The sequence below is a fragment of the Macrotis lagotis genome, chromosome 7 (genome assembly GCF_037893015.1).
Source record: "Macrotis lagotis isolate mMagLag1 chromosome 7, bilby.v1.9.chrom.fasta, whole genome shotgun sequence".
Classification (NCBI taxonomy): domain Eukaryota; kingdom Metazoa; phylum Chordata; class Mammalia; order Peramelemorphia; family Peramelidae; genus Macrotis; species Macrotis lagotis.
Window position 1 is genome coordinate 190,795,487 of NC_133664.1, and position 12,475 is coordinate 190,807,961.

General features: G+C 33.8%; 1 protein-coding gene and 1 pseudogene across 2 annotated transcripts in view; both read right to left on the reverse strand.

The window, feature by feature from the left end:
• The window catches only part of SLCO1C1 (solute carrier organic anion transporter family member 1C1), a 118,264-nt gene that overhangs the window by 32,084 nt on the left and 73,705 nt on the right, over nucleotides 1–12,475 (reverse strand). For both annotated transcript variants that reach the window (XR_012470160.1, XM_074194321.1), the window contains one exon: nucleotides 5,019–5,214. Coding sequence is in view for 1 of the 2 variants with exons in the window: in XM_074194321.1 (XP_074050422.1) it covers nucleotides 5,019–5,214 (196 nt within the window). In the remaining variant the exon portion in view is untranslated. The remainder of the gene's footprint in view (nucleotides 1–5,018; nucleotides 5,215–12,475) is intronic.
• On the reverse strand, nucleotides 1,347–2,182 carry LOC141493245 (small nuclear ribonucleoprotein E-like; annotated as a pseudogene).

Consider the following 12,475-nt stretch of genomic DNA (forward strand, 5'->3'; position numbering starts at 1 on the left):
CATATCCTCTAAGTTCAATCTCCTCAATAATATTCAACCCTTTAGCTATCTTAAGATAAATAAAATTATCAAGTATTAAAAGTGTTATATTCCCTTGCAGGGTCCTATACAATTTAATATTCTTGACTGCTTTTTTTTTTGTTTTTTTCCCCTTTACATTTACCTTTTTAAGAATTTCTTGAATCTCATATTTCAAGATTGAATTCTCTGTTCAGTTCTGATCTTTTTATTAGGAAAATTTTGAAGTCCTCTATTTTGTTGAATATTCATCTTTTCCCCCCTGACAGTATATCTTGAATTTTGCAAGGCAGTAAATTCTTGTTTGTAATCCAAGGTCCCTTGTCCTTTCAAATATGGTATTCCAGGTCTTCTGGTCCATCAGTGTTGAAGCTGCTAAGTCCTGTGGAAGTCTGATTGTGTTTCCTTTGTATTTTAACTGCTTCCTTTTTGCTGCTTGTAGTATTTTCTCATTTATTTGAGAGTTCTGGAATTAGGATATGATAGTCCTTGGAGTTTTTATCATGGGGTCTCTTTCTGGAGGAATTTTGTGTATTCTTTCTATGGCTATTTTGTCTTCTTGATCTAGCAGATTTGGACAATTTTCCCACATAATTTCCTGAATGATTTTTTTTTTGATATAGGTTTTCCAGTCGAGCAACAGTTTACAAAGTTATCTCTTTTGGAACTATTTTTAAGGTTGTATTTTTTTCCCTAAAAGATGCTTTACATTTTCTTCAAGGTTTTCAGTTTTTTTTTACTTTGATGCAGTCATAGATTCATTGGTTTCTATTTGTCCAATTGTAATTTTCTTCAAGTTAATTTTTGTGCTTCCTTTTCCAGTTGGTTAACTTTACTTTTTGCTGAGTTGCTCACCCTTTCCAATTGGTGGATTTGAATATTTTGAGTTGCATTCCTTTTCTGGTTATTAAATTTGAGTTTTATATGAGTTGCATTGCTTTTCTAATTGGTTCACTTTATGTTTTGAAGAGTAATTTTTTTCCAGTTTATTTTTACTTTTAAAGGACCTGATTTCTTTAATCAATTTTTCATAATTTCTCTGCATCACTCATTTCTTTCTTCCATTTTTCTTCTTCTTCTTGTCTTTGGCTTTTTTAATTTCTCTTTTTAAGCTTTACTATGAGGTTTTAGATTTCTGTCCAAATCACAGACTCCTTTGAGTTTTCCCATTTAGGTAATTTTTTTTCAATGCTTTCTTCTTCTGAGGTGGCATTTTTTTCATATCTATCTGTATAGTAGCTTTCTATGTGTAGTGCTTTTTTAGTAGTTTTGTTTATTTTGATTGTTTGAGCTCTGCTCCTAGGGTACATGGAGTATAGACCCAAGCTTTTTATATTGGGACTGATCCCAGGTTTATTGTTGCCTAGATGTTGCCTATGCAGCACAGGTGTTGACTTTGCAGAAGTTTGCTTCTTTCTTTATGTCCAGGCTCTGCCTATGCAGTGATTTGTTCCTAATCCAGTCCTGTCTTTTGCTCCAGTGTTCCCAGGGTTCAGACTTTGTTTGGGGTTAGGACCCTCCCTGATGGCTTGATATCTAGCTCCCAGCACCTATGTTATTGTCAAGCTGTCAGGACCTGAACTGTACTGTGACTAAAAGTCTCCTCCTGGGATTTATTTCTCTTTTTCCCCCAAAGAGGTTGGCCTTCAGTGAAGAGGATCATTCTACATCCAGCTTTATGCCATGCCCTTAACATTATTATTCATCACTAATTTCTTTTGTTTAAATAGAAACAAACCCCAGAACAGCCCATTTATTGTTAAACTATAAAAGAAAGACCAAAATAACATGAAAAAATATGTAGCACTATTGCTTCCCAGTGAGTGTAACTAAGAAAAAAAATATTGCCTTCCAAGTGTCTTCTCACTTCACTGACCATATATTTCTAGTTAGCGACACTTTGTAGTTGAGTAGTGTTGTCTCCTTTTAGCATGATCTGGTCAAGTTGTTTTCTTGACTTTATTTTAGAATGAATCTCCTCTGCATCATTCAATACAAGATTCATATACTCATCAAAAGCAATTATGCAGCCTTCTATTCACATATTTACTTGTTTATATAGCCACACCTGAATTTGGGACTGATTTTGGAGATATCTGAAGATGAGATTGATGGGCTGCAGCATCACCTTCTGCACCTTCTGGCCTTGGCCATGGTATGCCATGGCAGGAGTGTACAATGAAAGCGCAGGGCACAGTGTGCCTCAGAGAAAGCACCCATCAATCATTTCTATTATATCTCATCACAATATCTACATCTCTCCCTTTCCCTAACCATCTTGGGTATTGATTTTATCTAGGCACTCATAATTGCCCTCTCCTGAGTTGAGATATACTTAAGGAAAGCATAAATCACACTTAGAAAAATAACTTCTAGCTGTGTCCATTCTTCATGTATAATATTCATTATGAGCCCTTGCTTTCCTCACACATACATCATCTACCCATCTTCAACTGGAATGTTCTTTAATGTGCCTTCCTCCATTGATGGAAAAACTTGATTTTCACCCACAATATATCAGTACTTTATTTTTTAGGTTTTTTGCAAGGCAATGGGGTTAAGTGGCTTGCCCAAAGCCACACAGCTAGGTAATTATTAAGTGTCTGAGGTTGGATTTGAACTCAGGTACTCCTGACTCCAGGGCCAGTGCTCTATCCACTGTGCCACCTAGCTGCCTAGCTGCCCCCAGTACTTCTTTTCCATTGTTTTTCTGCTATCCTTACATGGTTCCCCACAAATTTTCAAGATTTCTCTCTCTCTCTTTCTCTCTCTCTCTCTCTCTCTCTCTCTCTCTCTCTCTATATATATATATATATATATATACATATATCAAGTTTGTATGCATTTAGATGTATTTATATTTATACATCTATATGAATATATTTTATCATTCTCATTTATTAATAACTAATAGTTTAACATTTAAATATTCTGAAAGCATATTAAGGGTCTTAGTGGGGTTTTGCTTATTTTTTGTTAGATTTATTTAACTCTTAAAGGAGAAAGCTCCTGTCCATAGAACCTAATGTCATATTCTCTAGTTCTTCCTGTAATTTGATTAGCTTTTCCTTAAGTACTTGGATGCTGAATGATATCTATCTATCTATCTATCTATCTATCTATCTATCTATCTATCTCTGTCTTTGCATTGGTAATTTTATTATCAATGCCACTGATATCCAAATTTGTGTATATACTCTAGAAGTATTTAAGGTAAGTCAATGTGGAGTACAAAAAAACCTCTTAGTTCTTAGAAGATCAGCAAAGCTGATGATCAGACTTCAGTCACTGCTTACCTCTGCAAAAATCTTTCCCCCGTTTCCATCTAGTTCAGGTTGTGCTGGCTGACTAGTTATATACATATATATACAGATATGTATGTGTATACTGGTTCTATACATACATACATACATATGTGTGTGTATATATACACACATATATACTTTCTCAGTCAAACATACAGATAGACAATCAATATTCACTCATTCATTATATGAATTTGTCCTCCCTAACACTCACCTGCCATAGTTGTAGCACATATCACACATATTTCTTTGTCAGGTTTCTCATATCTCCTAAACCACTGAGGTACAGGCTATAATAAGAACTTGCAGTTGGTATTTTGAGAGGAGTATGGAATCATTCCAGAGATTTACCATGGAAAAAGAGAGACAATATATAAGCCATATACTCCCTATCTACCTAACACTGCCTTAGAAAGCAGTGTCTTACTGTCCAAACTCTTGGAATTTCCAAGGGATAATGGGAATAAGCCAACTTATAGCATAGGAGCATAGGAACACCTTTTCTGGTTCTCATTCTCAGAGAAAGATGAAAGATTGGGAAGTACTTCTTGAATATTTACTTCCACCTTTTGGGGGGCAGGTAGGTGACACAGGGGATAGAGCAGTGACCTTGGAATTAGGAGGATAGGAGTTTGAATCCAACCTCTGAAACTTGACTCATTCTAACTGTGGGACCTTAAATCTGATTGCCTCTTATCTAGGACCATCTCCAGTCATCTTGATTCATATCTAACCACTGGACCCAGAGGACTCTGGAGGAGAAAGTGTGACTGGTGACTTAGCACAGCATTACCCCCCCTCAAATTCAATTCATGTCTTTTCCTGGCATCACCTCTCTGATGTCATGGTCTTCTTTGAGAATGAAGGACAAAAAAGCATTAAAAATCTCTACCTTTAGAAGAAACAATAGCACATTACCCAGATCTCCATGGGACTCAGATTGCAAAAGATACAGTTAGACCAAACACTGCTTTTCCAGAACTATGGGACTTCTAGGGACTCAATCTCAGAAGGAATCAATAGGACTTAAGCTATACACAGGTAGCTTTAGGCAATTGACAAAGCCTTCATACACCTTTGTCTTGTCTGAAAATTATAGGAGTTAGATCATATGGCCTCTGAGGTGCCTACCAAACCTAAATATAACCTATATATTTTTCATCGTGTGCTCTTGAATACACATTCCCTAGGATTCAGAATAAATTCGAGCTAAACATTTTCAAAAGAAGCACTTTAAAAAAATCTGAACAAAATGCTCAGACTCATTGGTGGTAAACAGAAGTTATGATCAAATGTGTTTCCAATTATATTGTAAATTCTTTGAAGACATGAACAGTGTTTTATTCTTTACTTTTTAAATGTCTATTAATGTATTTTTACACACAATAGAAATTTTATATGTCAAGAAAAGTTGAGTTCTTGTTATTGCCCTTGAATTATTCATATGTTCTACCTAATAGAAATTAACTGCAACACTTCTAGGTCTCTGTTTCTTAATCTATAAATCAAGAGAGTTGAACTAGATTATTTTACTTCCTTTTCATTGTAAAATTCTTGTGATTCATTGATTCCAAGTCATAGGTATAATATATTGCCAACATTCTCATTTCATACAATATACTTCTCTTAAAGCTTGATAGGCAAGCAATGAGAAACTCAGTTTGCCTATACATTTAGAAAATCATTATAACATACCCTTGGTAGGAGATAGTTAGGCCAGCCACATCAGAATTATCACAGCCCATTGCAAATAGGGAAAGTAGAAGAAGGTAACCAAAGAATGAAGATGCCAGATAGAGTTTTGAAGCTCCAAATACACTGATCCTGAATTTTTTCATAATTAGTCCCCCTGAGAATATTCCAAAGGCTACTGCAGGAATGTTGATAAGTCCTTTGAAAACAAAGAAAAAGTCATTATTAAGTGAATTGGTAAATGTTAAACTTCATATACTTTTATTTCTATACAACAGAACAGTCTATATTTCTTAAATATTTAATCTTTAAGATAATGAAGGAAATAGAGAGTTATATTCACTTTTAAATAATAAATTTCTACTGTGTTTAAGGTCTCAGAATTAGAGTTGTAAAATAAGGAATCTATGCTCTATTATGAATATGCAGGTCAAAGATCAATTTATTACTATTACAATATTGTCATTCAGTCTTGCCCAATGCTTCATAACCATATATTATATATATATATATATATATATATATAATATATATATTATATATATTTTCCTCTCATGACAAAGACACTGGAGTGGAATGTAGTCCCAGAGAAAGCCAATGGCCTATCTGGTTGCCTCCTATCTGAAGAGAAACCTGGAAGCTTTTCTAACACACAGCTGAGTCTTGGGAAAAATTATCTGGAGGGCCAGCTTCCTCCATAACTAGGAAGAATTTGAGAAGCTTCATAATATTTCATCATTTCCAAGCCTATGAATAATTAAAACTAGCTACCCAGTGAGTCAGATGTCTTCACTTGTGACCCTAGATAAAGATTTGATGCCATAAACCCCAAGGAAATGGGGTTTATTCTTGTGAAAGAGAAAAATGAACTGCAATTCACCAAATCAACGCTCATTAACCCAGCCTAAACCAGCTTTGAGCAGAAGAAAGAGACTTGGAACCAATAGAATGACTTTCTCTTTTCTGTGATTGACTTTGCAGTAGACCTTGCTAATATTTGGAGATTTTCCTTACTGAGACCCAGTGAAATACTTCTGTCATTTCTAATAACTATAATTTGAGTATTTAATGGATCAGAGTAAATAGATACAAGACAAAAGTGCCTTGCCATTTTCTTCTCCAGAGGTTAGGTGACTTGTCCAGTGTGACACAGTTAGTGAAAGTCTGATGACAGATTTGAACTTAGATCTTCTTGACTTCAGGTCTAGCACTTTCTCCATTGGATCATCATGCTGTCAATAAGACTTCACACATTGTACCCCAGGAGTGAAAACATTCTGACCCACTCTCAAATATGCAGGTTTGAATCAAATGACATTATTACTGTAACAAAATATTTATTGAAAATTGAAGTTGGTTGGCTGTTGTCCTTTATAATAGAAGAGAAGCAAAATGGTGGAGTCATTGTATTGGTGCCAATGTAGAGTGTGTCTGATGGTGGCTAAAAGAGCAACATGAACACAGAAGACTTTATCATAAGTTGGCTACAAATACTAGAGTTCATATAAAGAAGTATATCTAGGGAGATGACTAACTGTAGACAAAACTGATGATGTGAGTGATTCATCTTCCACTCTCCACTTCTTCAAGATTTTTGCAGCTAGGGTCTTGAAGTGTCCCAATGAATAGAATGTCCAACGTGGAGTCAGGAGGACCTGAGTTCAAAATCCTGCCTTAGACGTTTGACACTTACTATCTGCAAGATCCTTGGAAAGTCATTTAATCCTTATTGATTCACATCCAGGGCCATTTCAAGTCATTCTGATTCATATCTGGCCACTGGACTCTGATGATGCTGGAAGGGAAAGTGAGGCTGAAGACTTTGCACAGCAGCCCCTCCCTCAAATCCAATTCACATGCATGTCATGGTATCACCTCTCTGATGTTATGGTTTTCTTCAAGAATGAAGGACAAAACAACAAGAACAATGTCTCTCCTTACTATGAGGTATATTATACTGGTTCCTTTTCCTTTTATAAAGAACTCTTTTCAGGAAAGAATCTGAAACTCATTTATACTAAAGTATTAATTGAGCCTCTTCATTTTAGAGAGATGGGAACTAAGGATCTCAGAAATTAAATCACTTCCTTAAAATAAAATAAGGTCAAGATCTGAATCCAGATCTTGTGACTTCAAATATAGCAGTCTTTTTATTCCACTAATGTATTTATTGAGAATTATTCAAATTTTGACATTTTACAAGAATATTTCTATTATAACAAAATTAAATTTGTAAGTTAAAGGAATGAATTAAAAACAGAAAAATCACAATTATCAAATAGTAGATAAGGAGACTATTTTGCACAGCAGATCTTCCTGATGTCTCAAAAATTATATGAGAAGAGATGATAGCACTTTGTGCCTCAAAGCTCATCCAGGAGTCTGTTTCTTTATAGAGAGATGAAATAGACTGGAAGCTAGCATTCAAGAGATTGTAGATTCAGAACTGAGGTTATCTAGTCTAGTTTTTCTAGAAAGGAAACAGATTCAGAGAGGTTACTTATGCTTTCTGATTTGAACTGAGGACTTTCTATCTCCAGTTTAATATTATCTATGCCATGCAACAATTTGTGTTGTTCACTCAGTTTTCTATTGTGTCTGACTCTTTTGTGACCACTTTGGAGTTTTCTTGGCAAAGATATGCAGTGCTTTCATATCCTTTTCCAGATCATTTTCCAGATGAGGAACCTGAAGCAAGCAAGGTTAAGTAATTTGCTCAGAGTCAGACAGCTAGTACATGTTTGAGGTTGGATTTAATTTCAGGGCTTCCTGACTCCATGACTGGAATTTAATCTACTGCCCCACCTAGGTTTCTACTACATAATTGTCTACTACATAATTCATAAGAAGAAGTAATTTCATATTAATTTTAAGATTATTAAGAGAAAAATTATGGAAATAGGTTAATTAGGGGATATGGTGAGAAAATAATTGAACTGGAAGTCAGAATATGTGGATGCTGAAACCTGCCACTTACTAGCTATGTGAATTGAGGGCAAATAATAAGTTTTCAAAGCCTCAATTTCTTTAGCTGGCAAAGTTAAAGTGATGGGCTACATGATTTCTAAGATCCTTTTTAGGCTCAGGTGTCAGAATATAACACCTTAAATTGAATCTTCAGGTCCTTTGGAATATATTATTCCATTCCCTCCTGCACTTTCTTATATATGTAGAATAATCTTGTATGATTTGAATTTTCTTTATTTTTCTATTAATTTTTCTTCTGGTCACTTTTAGAATTCATTATCTATCATTGGAATTGCCAGGTTTAACTACTATATGCCAAAGTTTGTAGCATTGCATATTTTTTTGGATTCTTTAAGTTGGCACTTAAGTTTTTGTATTTAGAAGTCCTAGAGTCCTTGATGTTTTATTTATCACATGATGGTGTTCAGACTTTTTGGCTTGTTTTCTGATAGGCTTATAAAATTTAAATTATGTCTTTCAGATCAATAAGGTTTTCTTGCATGTAGATCATGCTTTATTTTCATATTGTTATTTATAATGATATAATTGAAAAAATAATAAAAGTAAAAATATAAAAACTTGTTGCTTTTTGTTTTTTTTTATTCTAGATTTTCTTTCACTTCTAAGTATTTGGACTCCTAGTGAGTTGTTTTCTCCTTTGTTTCTTTGGTAAGATTTGTCACCTTGGATTCAAGGTTTTCTTATTCTATTTATTATTTTTGATTTGTAGTTCATTAATTGAGCTTTAATGATTCTATTTTCTGATTTTATTCATTCATAGACATCCTTCCTTAATTCCATGCTCTTTTGGGAATATATAAGATTCTACCTTTTCAGATATAGATTAATTTTTCTGTATCTTGAAATATTAATTCAGAGATATTTGGATTTATTTAAATGATCTGAAGAAAATATTCCCTTCTATTACTATAGCTTCCCTATTTATTTATCTACTTTCTCTTAATATCTCTGAAATTTTCACTTAAAGTTCTCAGCTGTTTTTTTTTAAACTGACACTGGTAATTTCATTCTCCTTTTATGTTCTCTTATTGTTCACTTTTGGACTCTCCCTCTTTTTTTTTTTACAGCAGTTTCCATTGGGGTCTAGACTTCAAAACTTTTTAGCCAAGTCCCATGCTAAGAATTTACTTTTCAGTTGTCTCAATTTCTGCATTAAATAACTTCTAGATCTACACCACTGAGCTCTATTGAATAGCAATCTTTTTTTTTTTTCTTCAGGTCTTGTGATGTTTCATCAACATTTGGGCACCGTGATTCAATTCCCTTTGTTGCTCAGGCAACAAAGTAGGCAAAGTATGTTTTTCATTTTACAAATGACATGCTAATGAGGGTGCTTGGGAAGGTGGGACAGATTACTTTATATGAGGGTCAATTTGTATAGCCCTATCAGTGTAAGGGGGCCAATAGGTAGGTAACGCTAAAGTGGCATGGATGGCTAAGGGATTAAAGATGAACCTTCTTAGTTACTAGCTCAGGATTTTTTATTTCAAATCATGAAGATAGCTGAAATTGTAAATAATACCTATTTTAGAGGGGTCTAAAGTGGTTAGGAGGAGCCTGGTGATTTAACACAACACCCCCTCACTCAAATCCAATTCATGTGCTTGTCATGGTATCACCTCCCTGATGTCATGGTCCTCTTTGAGAATGAAGGACAAACATTATGCTATATGGCAGGCAAATAATACAATATAAATAGCCAAATGACTCTTGGCAGAATAAAGATGGCCCACTACTGTTTAAAATGTAGAAGTGTCCAATCTTTTAACTCTTCGATCGTATTGCCCAACAAAACAAGTCAAGGGCCACATATAGAATGTAATATTTATTTATGACTACAATGTAACCCATATTATCAATGAATATAATAATAAATTTGATAATGTAATAAAATAATAAATTGCAACAAAAATATAATAAATACAAGTATAATAATACAATATTTACTTTTTAAACAAAAAATTAGAATGTCATTTTTAATGTGAATTCTGTCTGCTTTTTCAGTATCAGTGAATCTATATCTGTTTTAATAGGGATTGTAGTTATATGCACAAGGCAAGTTTGTGAAATGCCAACTATTTTTCTTTAGGCAGATATAACTTATAAAAGTCCAACAAATACATTTGAATACATTTTTTAAGTTACATTACTAACTGCAACTCTATACATTCTATCTGCAAGTTTGTAGGCAAGGTGCTGATGTTAATTAAGAATGGAACAGTAGGGGTGGCTAGGTGGCACAGTAGATAGAGCACCAGCCCTGGAGTCTGGAGCACCTGAGCTCAAATCCGGCCTCAGACACTTAATAATTACTTAGCTGTGTGGCACTTAACCCCATTGCATTGCAAAAACTAAAAAAAAAAAAAAAAAAAAAAGAATGGAATGGTAAGTATATTGAAATGCTGTTGGTGTTTTTCTAAAATCTTGAAATCTATTCAGAAAGTCCTATTAATGTTGCATATGATAAACATACAATATATATTTAATCATATATTTTAAAATAAAGAATCTACTTCCTATATGCATTTTTTTGTAAAATAATATCTTGCATTCTGTGAGACTTCACAATGTTAATTATGTGGAAAAAGTAGAGCCATGTTAGTTAAGGGTTAACCTGGTCTATGATGTTGCAACATTGGTGCATGCACACACTCCAACATTTTCCAATTATACAACACAGACTGCATAAATGGGATTTGAGGGTCACATACACCCAGAGGGCCACAAATTCAACATATCTGTTCTACGTGAAACTTTCCTTAATCCCCTCAGATAATACTACTGTGCTCTGTGTAATTATCTCGACTTTATTTTGTATATATTTATTTGTAATTATGTTTTTCTCCCCTCAAAACAATTTAAACTATTTAAGGGCAGATAATCGTTTATTTTTGTATCTCCAGAACTTATCACAATTTCTAGTAAAAAGTAGATACACAGTAAATGCTTTGATTAATTTTTGTGTTACAAATTGGCAGACATAAAAGTCTAGAATTACATTCTATGAAGTAGATATAGGAAAAAGTGAAAGTCAGAAGGTATCAGCTTCAGGCAGAAGAAAGAAGGACAAATTTGGTATGAAAGTCAGTAAACAAAAATCAGATTGTTAAGTCTTTACCTTCAACTTTTGGTTTCTTACTAAGAGCTTCAGACTACTCCCACTTTCAACCTAGGGATTGATATAAGTATTAACTTAAACTGTTTCCAGCTAAGAGCAAGAGCTTTGTAATTGTTTTCCTTTATAGTTTTGTATTCTAGTAGAGCCCACAGTTCACTGGTATAGTAAACAATGTTTGTTGAAGAAAATTGACTATCTGTATCTACAAAGGAGCATAACCTTTAGAATAAATGTATACTTAAGAAGAGATAAGGTGACAGTTTTGGTTACAAATTCTAACATTTTTCACAAATATATTATATAAACTTTTTTTAAATGATAAAATATCTGTTAAATTTTATTTTGCTCTTTTAATTCTGAGGGTCAGGGCTCTAATTCAAAACCTTGCCAGGTAGGAGTTTGTAACATAATTCTTGGGAAACCATAATAAATTTGGCAAATGCATTTATGCTTCCAATATATTAAAACACAGTGTGCTTCCTCCCTCCACTGGTTAAGTTTGGAACATCACCATGTCTTAACTGAGATCAACTTAATATGACTAGATGATCACCTTTCTAGAAATAAATTTCTCGGAATTTAATTGAAATCTCCAAATTCAACCTAGTTAAGTCAGAAAAAAGGATGTAGATTTCAGGCACTTTAGGTTGAACTTTAATTTATTTAGTTGTGCATAATCTTTACTTTTTTCAATCAGCAAGTACGAAACGGCAGGACCAGGAATGAAATGAAATAGAAGGGAAAAATATGAAAGAAACAATCTTGTCCAATTCAGTGAAAGTCAATTCAATTCAATTAGTCAATTTAATTAGTGGAAAGGATTTTAGATCAAAAATAATGAACTAGACTTGTATCATATTTATTAATTGCGTGACCACGGACAAGTGTTTTCAGCTTCTGAGCCTCAAATTTCTGATTTGTTAAATGGGGACAATATAAGCTAGCTCAGGGTCATTCTGTTTGACTAAAGTATGTATCATCTTAAAAAAATTCTCTTGAGGCTATCTTGAAGATAACTCAATAGTAGTGTCTATACATCTAAATGTGTTTATTCATATTCTGATACATTTGTATAAATGAGAATTTGTGGCCAGGACTGTCACTTTAGAGAATAACTGCAGAGAAAAGTTTTAAAAAGCAATATTTGGCAAAGAAAGTTTTTTCCCCTCCCACAAGTAGAAAGAATATATTTATTGGGGTGTCTCTAGTGAGTAAGATTGTGGGACTTTTATCCTGGCTAGCACAGAGTAAGAGTATACAGTAAGAGATATTTGTTGATCCACCCTGGGAAGGGGTCTAAGGAATGCCTAGAGGGAATCATACTGAAGGAAAAGGTTTTGTTTCTGTATGTCTG